At 33.2% G+C, this 19,547-nt stretch overlaps 1 protein-coding gene across 1 annotated transcript; it reads left to right on the forward strand.

Annotated features, from left to right (window-relative positions):
- Nucleotides 1-311: 311 nt before the first annotated feature.
- LOC120336034 (uncharacterized) lies at nucleotides 312-19,003 on the forward strand. The gene is made up of 21 exons (XM_078110259.1): nucleotides 312-378; nucleotides 1,505-1,655; nucleotides 2,591-2,703; nucleotides 3,039-3,192; nucleotides 3,411-3,512; nucleotides 3,673-3,782; nucleotides 4,096-4,261; nucleotides 5,238-5,361; nucleotides 6,685-6,793; nucleotides 7,323-7,479; nucleotides 8,248-8,334; nucleotides 9,322-9,434; nucleotides 10,045-10,143; nucleotides 11,953-12,078; nucleotides 13,266-13,391; nucleotides 13,807-13,932; nucleotides 14,144-14,269; nucleotides 15,779-15,904; nucleotides 16,915-17,040; nucleotides 17,240-17,365; nucleotides 18,852-19,003. The coding sequence occupies exons 1-21, from the start codon at nucleotides 312-314 to the stop codon at nucleotides 19,001-19,003; spliced, it is 2,586 nt and encodes an 861-aa protein (XP_077966385.1).
- The last annotated feature ends 544 nt before the right edge of the window (nucleotides 19,004-19,547 follow it).

The raw sequence follows: 19,547 nt of genomic DNA on the forward strand, positions 1-19,547 counted from the left end.
CAATAAAAACTTTATGAAATACTGATTAACGTAAAACAAACCTTATTGCACTCTCTCGAATGACCGGAAAAAATGTTTTGCTGCTTCTTGAAGATGCTCGAATACATTTTGAACGGCCGGCTCATTTATATATTTGGTGAAGCGTTAGGATGTTACAAACCTCAAATAGAAAGCATAAAAAAGTTGCCTTAAAAAACAAACAATGATCTCTTTAGTTTGTGTATTTAAAAAAAATATATATTGTCATTACAATTTTTCTGTTATATTTGACTGAAGATTACGATTATATGTAAATTAGTGTAAATTTAACAATGGCAAAGATAACTTGGACATGTATCATTGTATTTGTGTCAATATCAAAGGCTGTGAGGCCTCAAGGTATGTATCGGAGTTTATTTTTACATTAACCTCATACAAGGATAGTAGCGAAGTGGTATCCGATTAGTCGACTAGTCTGTAGAATTACAAATGATTTACTTTGGCACCAGAAAAACATTTGAGCTCGTTTTAGTTAGAGTTAACAAAAATTGCAAAACGCGTACTTTTATATGAGTAATTGAAACAAATAGACTTGTACTCGACTATGCTTAAAGCCCTCAAAACAAATAGCAAAAAGACTTTGATGAATTACGATTTGCAACGAATATAAATGTTGCATGACGAAAGTTTGATAGATAGTTACTGCTATAGCTATATATGGGTCGTGTTGACGCGAAGATATCATTCATATTACTGTTGTTTGTAGCAATTACTATGACCGGCACGCATTCAACTTGATTAGTGACTTGATTGTACAGTGGCAGGGCTTGACTTAGCATCTTCATAATTTTTTCGAAGTTGGACGTTTCAATACTCGATTTAATTAGCAATTTAGAGTTTGGATATTTGTACAGAAAACTGAGTAAAATAAGGGGTTTTTGAGGAGTAAAGATGAAATATTGTGAACATTAGTTGAGCATTAAACTCCTAAACAAAATAATTTTGTGTGTTGACTTTCGACAATGAGACAGATTTATGATTCTACATTAAGTCGTTTGCCCAGATCATAAGTAATTGCAATAAAAAGTATTTAATTTAGAGATTAGGTTAAGAACAAACGTGATGATAAAATTACAGAATCTGTGACCCTTTTTGTCGAGACTTAGACAAGAAAAAAGGGTCATTTTTCTTTAAAATATAGTATTTATAATACGGAAACAAATACAGAAATTAAAACTTTTCAAATCAAACTTCAAAACCCGATATGTTTGTATATAACTCGTTTGTCGAATTACGACCCACCGTTTGCTATAATGAATTATGAAAAATTCATGTTCCATATCAACAACAATACACGGGTATTATATTCATAGCTCCTAGGAATTGAAGTCAATTAATTATTGTTGAGACCAGATTCTCGCTATAATATTCACATCATTGTTTTTATATTGATACAAAATTGATACACATTTCAGATACAATATATTAATACAGTCTCTCCCATATTACTGTTATTTATTATTAGATGCAACAAAAATTTATGATGGATATCTGTTCGAAAGATTCGACACAGAAAAGTTATTAAGTGACGCGGAAAAGCAATGCACGGTCAGAGGAGCATGGCTGTTTGAACCAAATACCAATGATCTGTTCAAAGAATTAACTGACAACTTTATGTGAGCAAATACTCATTATAATAGATAATAATAGATTTTGCAACTAATTTAAGATAAAACCACAATGAATGCATCATTAGACAGGCGACCTTTTTTCAAGTACTTATTTAATATATAACAATCTTTAACATATAATATATTAATATTCAAAGTTGACTGAGTCATTTTACAGTTTTATTTATTAAAAACTTTTATGGTGATTTAAATGTAATGACTTGAAATCTTGGTACCTGGGATAAAACTCAAAAATGGTTACCCACCAGTATTTGAGCTAATTCTATTAACTCTGAAAAATTTCAATAGCGCAAAATAGTAGATAACATTATAATAAATCGGTAAACTAATAATCGGAACAATGGAATACCAAAGAATTCTTCCACGATTTCAACTTTTTTTAATTAGGCTGGTTTCGTGTTTATGAGACAGATATAACCCTTGTTTGATGAATATAAATTCACATGGATTTGCTCATGGTAGAATATATTTTTCAACAGACCGTCGTCGGGTTATTATTTCATGGGTCTCAAGAAGGTTGGCGGTGAGTGGATATGGAGCGATTATAGTAAGCCGACAACTACTCATTGGTGAGATTGTTAAAATTGTAGTAAAGTATATTTTAAAATAAATACTCCATCTCAACGATCCATTATTGAATAATCTGTAAAGTTGTTGTTAATGAAATAATTGGAGGGTTGATTTAAAAAACAACTACAATCCACTAGAACGATTCGTTGCTAGATAAAATGAAAAAAGCAACATCTCAAAGATTTCATTAAATTTTAAATACACGTGGCCAATACTCGGAGTTTTAGGATGCGTGAAGATTTTGTAAGTATGCAAACGCTTAGAATATATTTGTCCAATTTACCGTTGTATTTAACATTATAGTATAAGGCTTTATAAGTATAAATTTAAACTCAAATATTATTACAAAGGTCAAATTCCAAAGAACCAAACGAAAATGGTCAAGAATGTGCATGTGTTTTGAACACGAAATGGCTTAGCGTGATCTGCTCTACAACTCCAAGAAGATATGTTTGTCAATCTCGTGAGATTACAATTTGTACATTCTATTACTTGATTGACTCTGGAGTAGAGAATGCATTGCCTTGCAATCAAATGAATCAAAGATAGTTAGTGCACGCAATGTTTTCTATGTGTTTTGAATTCACAGCAAGTTAGTAGAAGCATTCCAGTAAATGTAAAATCAAAAGGAGACAACTGCGGTATTAATGTTTTTGTGGCATAATTTTCCTCTTATCATGGTTTTTAATGCCCCTGTCTCCAAACCATTTGAAGAATTTTTTTGATTATTGAAATGTGAGCTTCAGAATTCCTAGTTTAGTGCAGAGTATTGATAATTTAAATGTTATTTATTTTAAGCTGAAATAAAACTACTCTACAATGGATATCTGTTCGGAAGATTCGACACCGAATTACCATCGAGTGATGCAGTAAAACAATGCACGGTCAGAGGAGCATGGTTGTTTGAACCCAAAACTGATGAGCTGTTCAACAAATTAACAGATGATTTCATGTAAGTAAAAATTCATTATATGAAATAATTTTTAATTGCAGTATGAAATTAAAATTGAAAACAGCAGTAGCGTCGTTGCACAGTCGATATTTTATTTCTTAACAAAGATTGAAATGACATTTTACGACTGTCAACGTGCTGATAGAGGTTTTCGCGAAAATATTGGTTAAAATCATATTGATTTACTCAGGTATAAATTTTCTAATAATTTTTATCAGATCAACGACAGGATGTTATCTAATGGGTCTCAGGTATTTAGCTAATAACTGGAGATGGAGTGATTGGAGCGTTTACACAAAATGGACAAATACTAATCATTGGTGAGATTGTCAAAATACGGTTATAACCTTGCATGGTTAAGTTACATCATTGGCATACTCGATTTTTTTAAAGTGAACACGGCAAAATATCTGTTTCGTAGAACTGTTGCTAAAAAACAATAATATCTAACTTTTTAACAAATATTCGAATGTTATACAGGGAAAATGGCAATGTACCGAGCGGAGATACTGCAAAATGTGCATGTGTTCAGAACAAGAAATGGGTTAGCGTGACATGCTCTATAGCAAAACGATACGTCTGTCAGTCTCGTAAGTTTGAGTAATGCAACGTAATACAAGACGCATTGTCTTAAACTTGATGGGTCAATAATAATAATTGCATGGATTTATATGTATTCCACATGTATAGGAAGTGTGTAGCAGCATTTCAAAGAATGCAAAAGCAAAACAACTGCTGATCGACTGATAAGTACTAGTCATTTTGCAATGCATGGTAGCACAATGCGTAAACGTCTTTATTTAACAATAATGGACAATTGCACCAATTTATACGTTTAAACAGTCGTAATTTCTCACTTTACTAAATTATGCTTATTCATTGCATCCATTTGTGTATATTTAGTTCAGCCTCCATCGTCGACAATAATAAGTTTCGGAAATCTTTTTGAAAGATTTGTCGAAGTAGTTGAAAATTATGCAACTGCTAGCGATAGATGTGCAATAAGAGGTGCTCAGTTGGTAGAGATTAAATATAAAACTATGGACGATAAAATAATTCAATGGATTGGGTGAGTTATTAGTATATTATCATATGAAATTCCAGTCACGAATAATCAGAATTCAGATTCATTGGAATCGATTCTAAAGGTTGAAATATATATAATCGCTATGTGGGGTTGTCGCAAACTTTGCTATATTTCTACCTCTCCTGTCAATTGCTCGTTTCCGTGGGTCAAGGGCACGTGCCACATTTGGATCGTTTCGTATATTTTTTTCTTTTCGTACTTAAGCCATAACTCTAAGATACCTTGAAGGAGAATTCGCGAATTTGTTTCTTAACTATTCATCTTGCGCTATAGTTGGTGCATCCCAGCCTAACTGACAATAAAGTCGCTTTAACTTCCAAGATTGGCGTAAAGGTGGGTGCAAATGTTTAAGGTTGAAAATATAATTGTGTGCAAATATTCATAGGTTCAAATGTCCATGGATGCAAATGTACGCATGTACAATTGTACGTGGGTGCAAGATTCCGCGGGTGCAAATGTACGCGGGTGCGAATGTACGCCGGCTCAAATGTACGTGGGTGTAAGTATACGCGAGTGCAAATGTACTAGATGCAAATTACATAGGTGTAATTATACGTGGGTGCAATATTCCATGGGTGCAAGTGTCTGTGGGTGCAAATGTCCGTGGGTGCAAATGTTTATGGTTATAATCTGTACGAGGATGTTAATTAAAGGCTGCGCGTGCAAATGCTTGGGTGCAACTGCCCATGGATGCAAAAGTATGCAGGTGCAAATGTATGTGGGCGCAATAATAATGTAACCTCACGGACGTCTCTTGATTCCATATGGTATTGTTTAGATGGATACGTCTTCTTGGTAATCTATGTCGATGAATCAAAATTGAGAATCGGAATCGACGATTTAGGAATCCGCTTAGAATCGAATACTTATAAGTATAGTCATACTTAGCATTCTTAGACTCACGTTTATTGAGTGAGATAATTTTAAAAGACTTAACAAATCAAACTTATTACTTCAGGCCTGAAACAAGTTCTTATCTGATGGGAATACAATATTCGACATCTAATAATGTGTGGAAATACACGAGTGACAATGCTACAATCACCTATGTGAATTGGTACGTAATGATAAACATGATTCCAGTACATAGATAATAGGAATTAGAATATAATAAGATTATAGTAAACGATCAGTATGTAGCAAGAAACTGCACATTAGCAAAAGATAATATCTTTTGGATTCCATTTCTCTTAACACTTCTTTCGCGCCAATATAATTTTGTTCATTTGTAAAACAGCAAATTATATTATGAGCTCAAACGTCATTCTCAATAGTCATAAAAAGCCAAGAACCTAGTTATTTAAAAAATAGTCATATCAAATGATAAGGAGAACTTTTCTAGAATAAAAGTTTTATCCATAGATTATCTGAATTGTCTCCCTTTGTCTGTCTTAGATTCTAATTGCTTGCTATCCAAAGAAGTATTAATTACTTCAACAATCACAAACGGCAATACATTTATTTGTACACGCTTGGTGACATTAGGCATTACCCTAAAATTAATATTAATTGTACAAATTTAACATTTCTAATTCGGACTAACAGGCCATTTTCATTGAAAAATAACCGGGGCATATCTCCTATTTGACTTCCTATTGTGTAATGCAATATCAATATAAACTTTAATACAAACTGAATTAGACCGTTGCTAGATGTAGGATTATTTGGGTAATAATACTGATAGCATTACGTACAATAAACAAGTCTAAACTTCAAACTAGAGTCGAAGCTCTTGCTTTCTATTCACGCTATTCACGACCAAGTATTGTACAAGCATTCATTGATATTGGGTGATAAAACTAATATCCACATGCAAAATAACCGAGTCCAAACTGCAAACTGAATTCAGATTTTTATTTACGCGACGAGTATTCAAGTCTTTTGATCTGGACAAGGGTACAGAGAGCAAGCATCTGGACCAGAATACTCGATTATTTACATCCATTATGCGTGAGATTTTGAGTCGTGGTGTGTAACCAGCGCCAACAAAAGCAAAGCTGACGCTTTTTCCACATGCCATCTAAATATTTCCTACCTCGCGGTTCAAATTGTTACGTGAACGTAATCAATGGCGCAATGGCGAGTGTGTTCCTGAGTTGACATATAACTTTCCCTAATTTACAATAAATATCCAATCTCTGCTATTAATTTTGAATTCCGCAATATTCTGACAGTTTTGTTTTCTCCGCGCATTCAAATTCAAATACGCACAATGACGGAGTCACTTCTCCAAACTAATATCAAAGCACAACTTAACGTATAACTTTTGTTACCTATTTAAAAATTCGTGTAATACTCGAACTCACAAGGAATCAGGCTATAACCGATCTCGATAAATATAATTGAAGAAACAGTCAAGTTAGATTTGTCATTTAATGGATTTTACTTGGATATTTGTGTCGTAGGAAACAAAGGAAGGAGATGATGCCAACGAAGATTGTGCTTGTATATCAAATGGCGGATGGATTGATGTTGCTTGTACTGGTGGTACATTCAAATATATCTGTCAATCATGTAAGTGACTGCTGAAAAAATATAATATTTCTAATTAAAATATTTAAACTTACTTTTATGACAAAATGAATTAACGTTATTTGATGTAGGATATACAATTTATCATCTACAAGAATTTAGGATTGTTTTGTTGTGAACTGCACATGCGTCACACTACGTGTAGTCGCGATTGAACTTGATTTACGGTTACTTATAATCAATTTATTTCGGTTGTTTTGTTACATATATAAAAGGTAGTGATCTATAACACCAGATCAATTAACCAAACTTGTCCTTGATTAAAGAAGAAACAGGACAAATCTTCAATCTCTGTTTAATGATTAGAAACGGTTCTCAAAAGCTTGGCATTCGCGAAATAACAAATCAAACATTAGTGAGAATGCATCGATAAAAGCTTTATAAACGTCTTGCGTGAATATAGAGTAGGATAAATAATTTCAAGGATTTTAGCCCAATTTTCATATCAATAGCTAAGTTCGTATTAATCAAGTTATCCGTTACACTCGAAACTCAGTCTATACCATTTAAGATCCAAATGATGCAATTACTGACGACGGAGATCTTCTTGAGAAGTTCGACAATGCAATGGCAAATGCAGCTGCAAGAAGTAGATGCTCGTTGTGGAATGGGAATCTTGTAGATATGAAAACTCAGACATATAACAATAAAGTGCAGCAGCTTATTGGGTACATTTGATTGCTTTGTTCATTTATCACTATTTCTCAATGAGTTAATTTTTGTATCACGTTGTCCATATTATTAACAATTATCGTTCTAAATATAGAAATAACTTCACCTTTATTCAACAATTTTTGACTGATATGAAATTGATTGTAAATATTTTCATGCTAATAGTACATTTACGGGACACCGTTCGTTGCTATAGAATTATAGATGATCCCCCTAGTAAAAAATGCACATTTACGTAGTACAACATAGTTTGGCCAAGTTCCGAATGTGTTTAGAGACATATTTCATCAGTGCAACAAATAGGTAGCAATATATTTAAAACTTTGCAGAAAAAATTCTTATCTACGGGAATCTGCTTATAGCAAACACATATCCAAAAAGGAAATGATAAAAAAATATCCTAGGAAGCATCAGAAATAAACACAGACGAAAACAGTTTGCAGTATATATTATAAAGCAAATAAGGCGGCCCAAATTATAAACGTTAAATGTTTTTTTGGATAATATTTGCCATTTCTTGGCGAAGATGTTTTATTATCATAACCTTGTTTTGCGTGCTTCATTGAGTGTTTTGACTGTTCTGTACTGTGATAAATATGAAACAGGAAAGATTAGACAAATCACTGATATTCTGTTATATTGCTGGTGGATTAGGCGTGTGGAATTTCGAACTGAGGTCTTTAGATTATTACCATTCGGAATATAATTATGTTTTGGATTTAGATTGTTTGGATATTTCATTAATCCAAGTATTTTTATTATAGAATCAGCGGTGAGTATCAAATCGGATTAAAATATTTTGATGGTGAATATCGATGGACTGATGGATCAGCAGCAACTTACGACGATTGGTACGCATAGTTATTTTGCTATTTGACAGCAATACCTCCTATTTTAAATTTATTCAAATCTAACTATAAACCTGCTTCATTCCATTACTTCTGAGAAGAACATTCACGTTGTTGAAATAGCAATAACAAAGAATAAACGATAAAATTAAATCAATATATACGAATGGACACTTTAGATATATATTAAAATCCCTTTAACGCACATAACAATGACAGATGAACTTCCTTTGACTTCGTATAGGCTTAGCATGCATTCTGAGTCATCTATACCAACCTTGGTTCTGTTAGAAATGCGATTTTCACTCGAGCATGTCTGGCTGGGGTTGGTAAAATTGTAAACAATGATAGAACATTGAATTAAACGTGAATTTCAATGTAATGACGATAATTAACTTGTTCACAACTTGTCGCGTGTATTGTCGTCGAAAATATTTTTTTTCGTTGCATAATGGAGATTTTGTGCAGTAATAATAAAGGCCTGACGTCATTAAAATTAATAAGTTAATTGAGTTTGTAAAATTTGTGAATGCAATTGTGAATTTCGCGGTAACGATTGTAGATATTATAATGGCTGTGGTATTCCATTATTGGAAAATAACACAGGAATAAGATAAAAATAATATAAATTAGGTGTAATTAGGTTCTTAATCCTCTACTAGATACGCTAACACTTACTTTCAAGGTTGTTTTCAACAACTTCTTGGGCATTAGGTCGCATATTTAAGATAACATTAGCGGCGCCAAAAATTCGCTGCATAGAACTTCAGCATACGCTTTTAAAAAGCCGTGAGTTTTAGGGAATAATGGTTGTCACAAATTTTTATTTTTATTTTTAAAAATTATCATATAAAATAGACTCAGGATGTGAAATACAAATGGGTTAACCTGATTTAAATTACTCATACATATTAAGTAGGCAATATACTCGAATATTATAAATTTTAATAGTTTCAAATAAGCTTAGTTGTAATATGGACAAATATTTAGGGGCTCTGGTGAAGGTGACGAAAATAATGAACAAGATTGTGTTAAAAGTGGTCGTGACAAGTGGTACGACGTATCGTGTGGAGGGTCATTAGCATATATATGTCAAACCTCAAGTAATTCTATTCTTGTGTTTTAGTTGTTTATTACATATAGGCCTACTCTATACTTTGTGTTTATAAAATATTAGAATGTTTAAAATTCAATTTAAATTATAGAGGTCATGCTGTTTCATTCAATAAATAATCTGAAAAATTATTTATTTCATATAACGTGATCCATAATGACAAAGCAGAAAGTAATACGCCTTTAAAAATATAATATATTTATATATGTTTTCATCGTCTTATTACTTAACGATCTTGAATGGTAAGTATGTTGATAGGTATTTGTCTGTTAGATACACGCGATATCTCACGAAAGCGAGGTTGAATCTGCTCCAATTTTGCATGTGCATTCATCATATCTCGGACCAGAAGCCTATTGATTTTGAATGAATGATGTCGTATAATTAGCAAGTTATTAATTAATTATTGATGAGACACACGGTGTCGACATGGAGTAAGAGCGGGTGAATCGAAACCGCAGTTTCTGTTTTGGGGCCTCCCCTAGCTTTCGATCGATAAGTCTTCGGTCTCTGAACGAAATTATCGTTTTGTTTTTGATATAAATTAATATACGAATAAGTAGTGTAATGGAGTCTCAAATTATGTTTAAATATAATAGAATGGTGCACGAGCAACTCTTGCCAAAATGGAGGTAGCTGTGTGTCCAACAGATGTGAGTGCACAGCTGGATACTTCAGTGATACTTGCGCAAGCAATGGTGAGTCAATAATATTTTTCGACTATGTTAAATTCAACATATTTGTTTCACCACAGCGCTATATTAGGCACTCAAATAATAAATTCTAAACTGCTGAATATTACGAGCCTCATGATAACATCATCATCATAGTATTTTACAATATAACGACTAATGACAGTTATTGAGCTATTTTCATTCCAATATTTTTGTTTCCTCATGCGGCTCGTTTAATAAACTGAGTACCGTATTTCCCCGGCGAATAAGTCTACCCGGTAAATAAGACAAGGCCCGTTTTAGTCCATTTTTTGCCTATAAGACGGGCAATAAAATCGCATCAAAATCGGAATCTCAAATTACCATGCAAGGGTTTCTGAGCGCTCGCCGCTGTTTGCGTATTCGTTGAAATGCCCATAATGATCTTTTCTTGTAGCGTAATAATCAATCCCTGACAACTACGGGAATTCAAGTTGTTTTTCGATTTTTATCCAATTGTATTTAACGTAACTCGCGATTGGGTCCACAAAATAAGAACATTACTGATCTAAAATAGCTCGCCATTCGGACATAATAATGTGAGATATTCTGCCTGATTATATTTGGTTTTGATACATATTTTTGCGCTCTTGCTAATTCGTTATCGCCGTTATAAAAATCTCAAGATCTGCTATATAATTCCGGAAAGTACAATTTAATTAACGAAAATAAATATACATATAAAGTGTATATAGGACACATACATATTCATCACCTCGAAATCTCCACGAAACGAAATATGTTGCTTCATTGATTTAATTGTGATCAATACAATCTGTGATTGCCACAATATAAATAGTTCCACTGCTCCAAAATACCAACGCAATCCGTGTACATACACATGTACGACTATATGTTGTTTTGATTCGTACTTTTGCAGGTTAAAAAATAGCTGAGCTGTTGCTGTAACAATTATTTCGATTCATCGCAATGCTGCCACTCATTATTTTACGGATATCACCTTAAGAATAAATCTTAAGTCAGCGATAGTATCCCTCAGAGTTAAATTTATTTCAAAAAATGAATTAAATATATTTTACTTTAAATACGGTATTAAACGCGTCGTGTCAGGCCCCGTCGGTAACTGTAAACCACAAAATGGTTTTGCGATTTGCAATGTCTAAAAATCATCTTAAATCTGTCACAGGCCATCGTAAAATAAAACTTAAAAGGTGTTTTCGTTTTATTTTTAGTATTTTATAATGCTCCTCAATCAAAAAAACTTGGGTCGCATATTCACTACTTTATTCATCTTAGCATCATGTCACACATGATTAGGTAATAACTCGTATCTCACAACACACGTGCCATGGTTGTTTGTGAACAATGAGGTAATTATCGTCGTCCTCGCGGCACGAAACATATGCTGAGGGAAATTTGTGACTTAGGGAGAATATATGATGAAATGAAAGATGTTTACGTCCTAACATCGCGCTGACAAAAACAATTCACAAACTGCAATCCTATATGTATCGGTAATAGCCGTTCACTCATAATTCACACACAAATGAGGCAACTTCAAATATGATAATCACAGCGGTGAAAATCCAGATTGACAGCACGAGAACGCCGATTCATTTTAACTGACCTGATGAGGACGTTATAGGGATGCTATCGCCGAAGGTATTTTATGGTCCGAATTGAATAATAAGTCGATGCTGAGAAAATGAGAATTATCATACTCGCCTAATAAGACGCCACCCCCTCACAAAAAAAAAAATCAAGCCGAAATTTTCTAATCGGTGTGAATGCTTTCAATAGCCCAAGTTAATATTATATCACATTTTATTTTAGAATACTGTTCGAATAATGTAAACCCGTGTCAAAATAGAGGAAGCTGCGAGAATATGCCAGGAATCGATTCTTATTATAAATGTAAATGCGAGCCTGAATATTTCGACGACATCTGTTCTACAGAAAGTGAGTAACAAAATGCGTCTATGCCAAATTTATTTGGTATTTAATTGAGTTCAATTCACATTCGGAAACACAACTAAACGAAATATCAGTATTGCCATTTCTGCAACCCCCGATCGTTAAACGTTTCAGTTTTTAATCGCTTTCGTGGTCGACATAAATCATCATTTTGACTTTTACAATGAAATTTGCAACAGCGACATCTCGGTTGTGAAGACCCAGTCAAAGCAATTCATTATAATGCTAAAGTTTTAAACCTGGGAGATTTATATCTTAGATTCGTTAGATTCATGTAATCTATTTCAAAATTAATTTATTATCTATGGTTTATTACAAATAATAAAGCATAATACGTCTACGTATTCTAACGTTCGTTTGACACCATGCAGCTGAATTCTGTATAATTAGTGTTACTGACCAACGTGACTTAAACAGTCTATCCTCGACCACTTTCATAAATTAATTTATGCTCTAACTGTTATTTAATCGTACTATGATTTTTTGGTGCGACTAAACATACTGAATGAATCAGGGGCCCCATTCGCCAAACTTCCTCATCATTAACGTCTTAGTAAAGCACCGACTTCCACGTAAACGGCAAAAATGGTATTCACGAAGCATCGTAAATATTCGAGAAAAATTCTTCAAGAGAATTTTTTTCGCACCAAAACAGACGTCTCGTAAAGTGCATTCTTCTCTCAATTTACCGAGAATCGGTATTCACCTGACCAAAGGTCTCACGCTGGGGTGCTCGCAAACTAACGAGGAAAAATTATCCTCGTTAACAATAGTTCGGCCTGTACTTAGCATGGGGATCAGGGTTGCCATATTGGCTTTTTTAACGCCAAATTTGCCATTTTTGGCTTTTTTCAAACGCGTTTGGCGTCAGAATTTCCGTTTGGCTTTTTGGCGTTTTTTTGGCTTTTTTCAAGTCTATTCTAGTGTCTATTATTAGAATCCTATGAAATACAATATTTAGTGTGTAACAACGTACTTAGGGGGATCATAAAAAACTTGAATATTGCATACGACTGTTACATCATAATATTTAGTATAGTGGTCAGATCAATTTATGTTTCGAGTATTTTATTGACATATAGATCTGCGATGTTATATTTGAGAACGAATTTTTTTCATTTATCCTGAAATAGCAACGATGTAACTAATAAAACATTACCTCCATATTTTAGAATACTGTATGAACAATCCAAACCCCTGTCAAAACGGAGGAGGCTGTGTGGATACACTAGAAGAGGATCTATATTATACATGTGATTGTAAGCCGGGTTTCTTCGGCAATAACTGCTCTAGCGATGGTGAGTATTGTTAAAATGAGTATAAACTATTGATTGAATTTTCATTGAAGATGTCGTGTTGGCCTACTACGACAATACAGGGTTTTGGCAATCGACGGTAACAGACTACATTTTTTATTAAAATTGATATACCTTAAATAACTTATACGACACGGAGAAATACAATTTATAACAATTAATCTTACTGAAACTACATTGGTATGTTTGTTTTTGATTCGAATCTATGTGCAAAATCTTTTGTTTTCCCATAAAATTCCTTTACTAAACAAAGTTAATATTTCATGCCATAACCATATTATGTAAATTTAGTAATCCCGTCATTGAGTAAAATGAGATAATTATCATGGAGGTAGAGAATATGTTATAAAAATCGGTATGCCTGCACGAACAAGGTTAACGCACGTATAAATTTCAGAATACTGTCCCAACAATGAAAATCCATGTGAAAATGGAGGAGGCTGCGAGAATATGGAAGGAACATTTCCCTACTATCGATGTAATTGCGAGCCTGGATATTTCGACGACACCTGTTCTAGCGTTGGTGAGTAGCAAAATTCATAGTTATTTTGTGCATTTCTTATTTGGCTCGGAAATGGAATTCAGGGAATCACTGAATTTAAATTTTTTTAAATTTAGTAATCCTGTCAATGAGTTAAATGAGAGAATTATCATAGAGGTTGATAATAAGCATTATTATAAAATCGGCATGATTGCACGTCCAAGGTTAATCTTATGTGAGGTGAAAATTTCAGAATACTGTCAGAACAATGTGAATCCGTGTCAAAATAGAGGGCGCTGTGAGAATTCACAAGGGACATTTCCATACTATGAATGTACTTGCATGCCGGGGTTTTTCAACGACACCTGTTCTAGCGATGGTGAGTAACAAAATTGTATTCCGTATTGGTATATTTTGTATAATTGTCATCTGTCGAAAAATGATGATAGTTTTTAATGAATCTCATAATTTGACAACTAAAAGTGTTTTTGAATACATCTCGGCGCATTTTTCATTTGAATCGAATATGGCATTCAGAAAATCTGTAACTGCAACTAACCGTGAATGAAAAATTGCATCATAACATTGATTATATGTGGTATACTGGAATAGTCATAAAAAATAGAAAATCTATTAAAACTTACCCTACTATATTATTAAAATTCCGATAGGCAGAGTTTTCTGTATTGTTATATTTCAATCAATCAAGTTCAATTCCAACTATCGGGTGATGCAAATATTAAGGCTGTCACATCGGATCCGATGTAATTTGTTTCGAGAAATATAATCTCTTTGTATCAGCAATAAAAGTGATCTTTAATACTTCCATATTTAAGAAATTTAGGAAATAATTTTAAAAATTGTTTTGCGCTTGTGTTTCCATGTTTTATTGCAAAGCTAATGTAGTGCTAAAATGAATATTATTCTCATATTATATTTAATTATCTATGTGTTAACGGGTATGGATTAACGGGTCGCAGATATTTTTTGAAAGGCCTTGCGGGCCTTAGTCTGGAAAACCCCGAAGTGATAAAAATACTGCGAGATTAGTAACTTTAATAAAAAAATTATTTGAGATTGAGAGTTTATCGTTATATTCAGCCTATTGTTATTTTACGTGAATGGCGTTTTTTTATTTTAAGAATGATATACAAAGCACTAACTATATAAAAAATAAATTATTCTTTCTTGCTTTTGGTTGCTGCTCCAGAGTTGCGCTTCGGCATTGCTGCTATATGGGCCACGCTTGAAAATAAGGGTTTGTTTTTAATAAAATAAATAAAAAAAACGTTTCTCTAGATAAAAGTTGTTCGACGCGTGTTTTCGATTCAAAATTGAGGTGTAAAGCGCGACTCAGCTTATTGGCCAGCCGCTGTCTGCACGAGAAAATTCACTCTTCTTGTCCTTCTAACTTTATTTCTTCTTATTGCTACGAGCAATATTTCGCTTATCATCTACTCATTTATTCCAAAGAAACAATGCGTGCGTACGGGCGCCTCAAATAGGTTGTATCCGACTTGTCCCGCTTAATCCACGTGTCCAAATATCCGAAGGTCATTCTAAACATCGGTTTTAGGTTCTTGTGATCCTAACCGCAGTTGAAATAGCTAATAAAACTATGCCAATTAATACAAATATCAGTACGCCAAAATTGTTCTGCAGGCCGCACGAAATGTTTTCGGAGGCCGCATGCGACCCGCGTGCTAGGGTTTGGACCACTCTGATCTGTGTTATATATATTCTACACCACTTCTTCTCCTTCATCTATGTATCTTTACTTGTGTTATCATCATAGAGTCGTATGTACTTTTAAACTTTGTTATACCTATTTAGATTTTTTCCTTTTTCAAATACATTGTGATAGTAATCTCAATATTCATTGTTCCAGCATATTGTCCAAATAATCCAAATCCTTGTCAAAACGGAGTAAGTTGTGATAATACACCAGGGCAGGATCCATATTACAGATGTAATTGCATACCAGGTTACTTTGATAACGCTTGCTCCAGTGATGGTGAGTGTTATAAGACTGAGGTATAAATTTTCCAATCAATTGCCATTATAGATGTGATTGCATGCTGGACTACTACGGCATATTCTGTGACAACTTACACAACGAACAGAAATATGATTTGAACCACTTTATCTTACTGAAACTACTCGTATATTGCTATGTTTATTTTCGATTTAATTTTAAGCAAAATAAATGTTTTAGTTTCCTTTACTAAACAAAGGTTATATATTTTTTTTAAAAAGTGGATATGAAAAGTTGGAGTTAGGATATTTTAAAAAGTGACTTGCTGCGTTACCAAATCCAGCCTAACAGCAATTGTATTTAAAATACGAAAAACAAATAAATTCCCTTGTATTCCAAATTTTTCCGATAACAGGTAGGTTGTTTTACCACTGACAAAAAAAGGTATGACTAAAGCTAATGTAATATTATTGAAAGTTTTTATATTTCTATAAGTCAGCGCAGCTAGGTAACTTAAGTTAAGTAGGTCATAAACTTAACATTTAACAACACTTAAGTTGACCATTTTGATGACGTCACACCTTGAATATTACTGGGTAAAAGCTTCATAATGCAACGAAAGTAATTATGACAAGTCGAAAACAAGTCGGCAGTATGAGTCGTTACAATGAAATTACCTATTAATTTTACGTTCTAGTCTGGTTTACAATTAACCATACCCAACCGTGCATGGTTGATTAAATGTCCAATTTTTCAAAACATAACAGTATCTAGGATGGTATGGATCATTAAAAAATATACAATACATATTCAGTATCAGACATTGGCACTGTAGGTACTGATATATTCAAACGACTTAAAATTGCCCTTTTAAAATTGTATGACCTATCAAAGACTCTTTTTAACACTCACCAAGTTTAGTTGAGTTAATTTAAAGGTCATGACTAATAAAACGCCACTGTGTATATCGAAGTTTTGATCGGCAATCTTTAATAGTTATGACTGCTTTAAACAGACAAGATAAGTGTCATGTCACATAATATTTTCAGAATACTGTCCCAACAATGACAATCCGTGTCAAAATGATGGAAGCTGTGAGAATACTCCAGGGACCGATCCTTACTTTCAATGTAATTGCAAGCCTGGATATTTTAACGTCACCTGTTCTAGCGATGGTGAGTAACACAACTTGTAGTTTTAAAATTATTTTTGTATTTGATTGAATATTACTTTACACACTAAAGTACGACTTACAGAAAACTAAATTCGCATTTTCGCAACTCTTGGCGTTCATACATTTTCTGTTTGTTTGAATATATACGTAAATTTTTGTGAAAACTGAGTTGAAGTTGACAATTTAATTTTGTATTTCAGAATACTGTTCAAACAATCCAAATCCTTGTCAAAACAGTGGGAGCTGTGAAAATACACCAAAACATGATCCATATTTTAGATGCAACTGCGAGTCGGGATTTTACGACAATATATGTTCTAGCGATCGTAAGTATTGTAAAACGGAAGTGAATAAAATAAATATAACCTATAATTAATAATCATTATAGATATGATTGCATGCCGGCCTTTCATGACAATAACGGGTTATAGCAATCGTTAGTGACAAACTGCATTTTGAAATCAAATAAAATTATATTCTTTTATAACATACAGTAAGTACATAATAGACAATTTGTTACACGCAATGATTTTAGATGTAATTCTCTGTGCCTACATTCGATTCCCTTCTTATCATATGCCGTGTTTGCCTTAATCGGTATAGTAATTAAATACTACAAAAATATAACAGAGGGTATACTCTACATGCCACCATAATTATGTATTATACATTTTAAGAGACATTGAATGCAACCCAAGTCAAAGGAACGTATAATATTGTATAATGAAATATTTTTCCTATTCCCGTGGAAAGCGTCACATGCAAAATATTGTCCAAACTGCACATATTATAGAAAAACACAAGCAAGTGTCTTTCTGTTGCATTATTAATATTTAGAATAATACAGTGATTTTGAACCTGAGCACGATCAAAACGTTTTTGGAGGTTTGGGGGTGTTCAAGGGTGTCGACGAAGATCCACATTATCAAGTCTTTCAGTTACCCAGCATATTGTTTTTTGCTATGAAAACTTTGATTCGATTTTGATCACATTTTATTGAAACATGACAACCAGGAATAGCCCTGATCGGATGACTATGTGCAGTCAATATTTCTCTCGTCCTAATTCATTTTGTTGTAACCAGTTGATCACTAAGGGGTTTGGCGGTTAATATAATTTGGGAACTCTTAAGATATAACTCCAAAAACTCACCACCGTTTTTTAATTATAATGAGTAAAGACGCATTTGCATTGTTAATAAGTTCTAGTTGCGCCACTAGTTTTTTGTAATCAAAACGTTGGGGTTAGAAGGAAGCCTGCAGAATAACTTAGGGGTTCGGCAGGTTCGTAAAGATTAAAACCACTGGACTAATTTTCTGCTTGTTTTTTTTTAAATTCATCATTTAGTTTATAAGATTTATATTCTGATTCTACAATTCTCTATAGTGCTTCCGCGATAGGTGGGTAAGGTGAACTGAAGTATAAATTATTTATTTTATTACCAAATGTGATTGGATGTCGGTCTGCTACGGCAATACCGATTTCTGTCAAACGTTGGTAACAGACTACATTTTGAATTGAAATTGATACACCCGAATAACTCAGAATACAAACATAACTGCAATGCATAAAAATGAATCTTAGTGAAACTATGTTGTTATGCCTATTTTTTTTATTATTAAAATCTACTCAAAGTGGATATTTTCGTTAGCCTACCTCATAAAATTCCTTCACTGCAAAAAGTTATTATTTACAAATTTACATCTTGTTAGTTATATGAGATGAATATCTTAGCGGTTGAGAATGTGTGAAGTTATAAAATCGGAATGATTGCACGAATAAGGTTAATGTTATGTCGCATAACAATTTCAGAATATTGCCCCAATAATGGGAATCCGTGTCAAAATGGAGGAAGCTGTGTAAATATGCCAGAAAAAGATCCATATTATAAATGTACTTGCATACCTGGATATTTCAACTATACCTGTTCTAGCGATGGTGAGCAACAAAATGCGTTTATATGAATTAATTTTAGTTTAATAAAGATTGCTTTGAAAACTGAGACAAAGGTATTAGCATTTAAACTCCTAGCGTTAATTATTTCCAGTCTGTCTGGATGATATATCGTTAAACTCATTTACACTCAATGTAGGACCACAACATATTGTTCTGCTATAAATAGTGACAGGTCTTTCTTATCCATTATTATATAAATTAAAAGAATATTTCTTCATCTACAGCCAACAATTCCAAAATTAAAACTTTATTTTTATCTATATTACAATTTGCCAACGTCGAGAATATTTAATCTATATCTTTCACGATGAGAGAATACAAATCATTCCGGTTTGTTCCTTTCGATTGATATTACCTGAATATCGATTGATGACAGCTAAATAATATAACTTTTCGAGCCTTTTAATAACATTAAAATTGTCTGTTGTCAAGGTTATTGATTCTAAGAAAAAGTTTCAAACCTCTTGCCCATCACATCCTTCTAATATGTAACTTTGTTCGATTTAAAAGTTGAAAACAACCCCAAATCGATTTTACTTGAATGGTGGTATA

Source organism: Styela clava, chromosome 2, assembly GCF_964204865.1.
Source record: "Styela clava chromosome 2, kaStyClav1.hap1.2, whole genome shotgun sequence".
Taxonomy (NCBI): Eukaryota; Metazoa; Chordata; class Ascidiacea; order Stolidobranchia; family Styelidae; genus Styela; species Styela clava.

Excerpts from the sequence above, each read along its gene's own strand:
- LOC120336034 (XM_078110259.1), top strand. The coding sequence starts at position 312 with ATGGCAAAGATAACTTGGACATGTATCATTGTATTTGTGTCAATATCA. Across the intron at positions 7,480-8,247 it reads AAAGTGCAGCAGCTTATTGG|AATCAGCGGTGAGTATCAAA; the intron begins GTACATTTGATT and ends TTTTTATTATAG. Across the intron at positions 12,079-13,265 it reads CGACATCTGTTCTACAGAAA|AATACTGTATGAACAATCCA; the intron begins GTGAGTAACAAA and ends TCCATATTTTAG.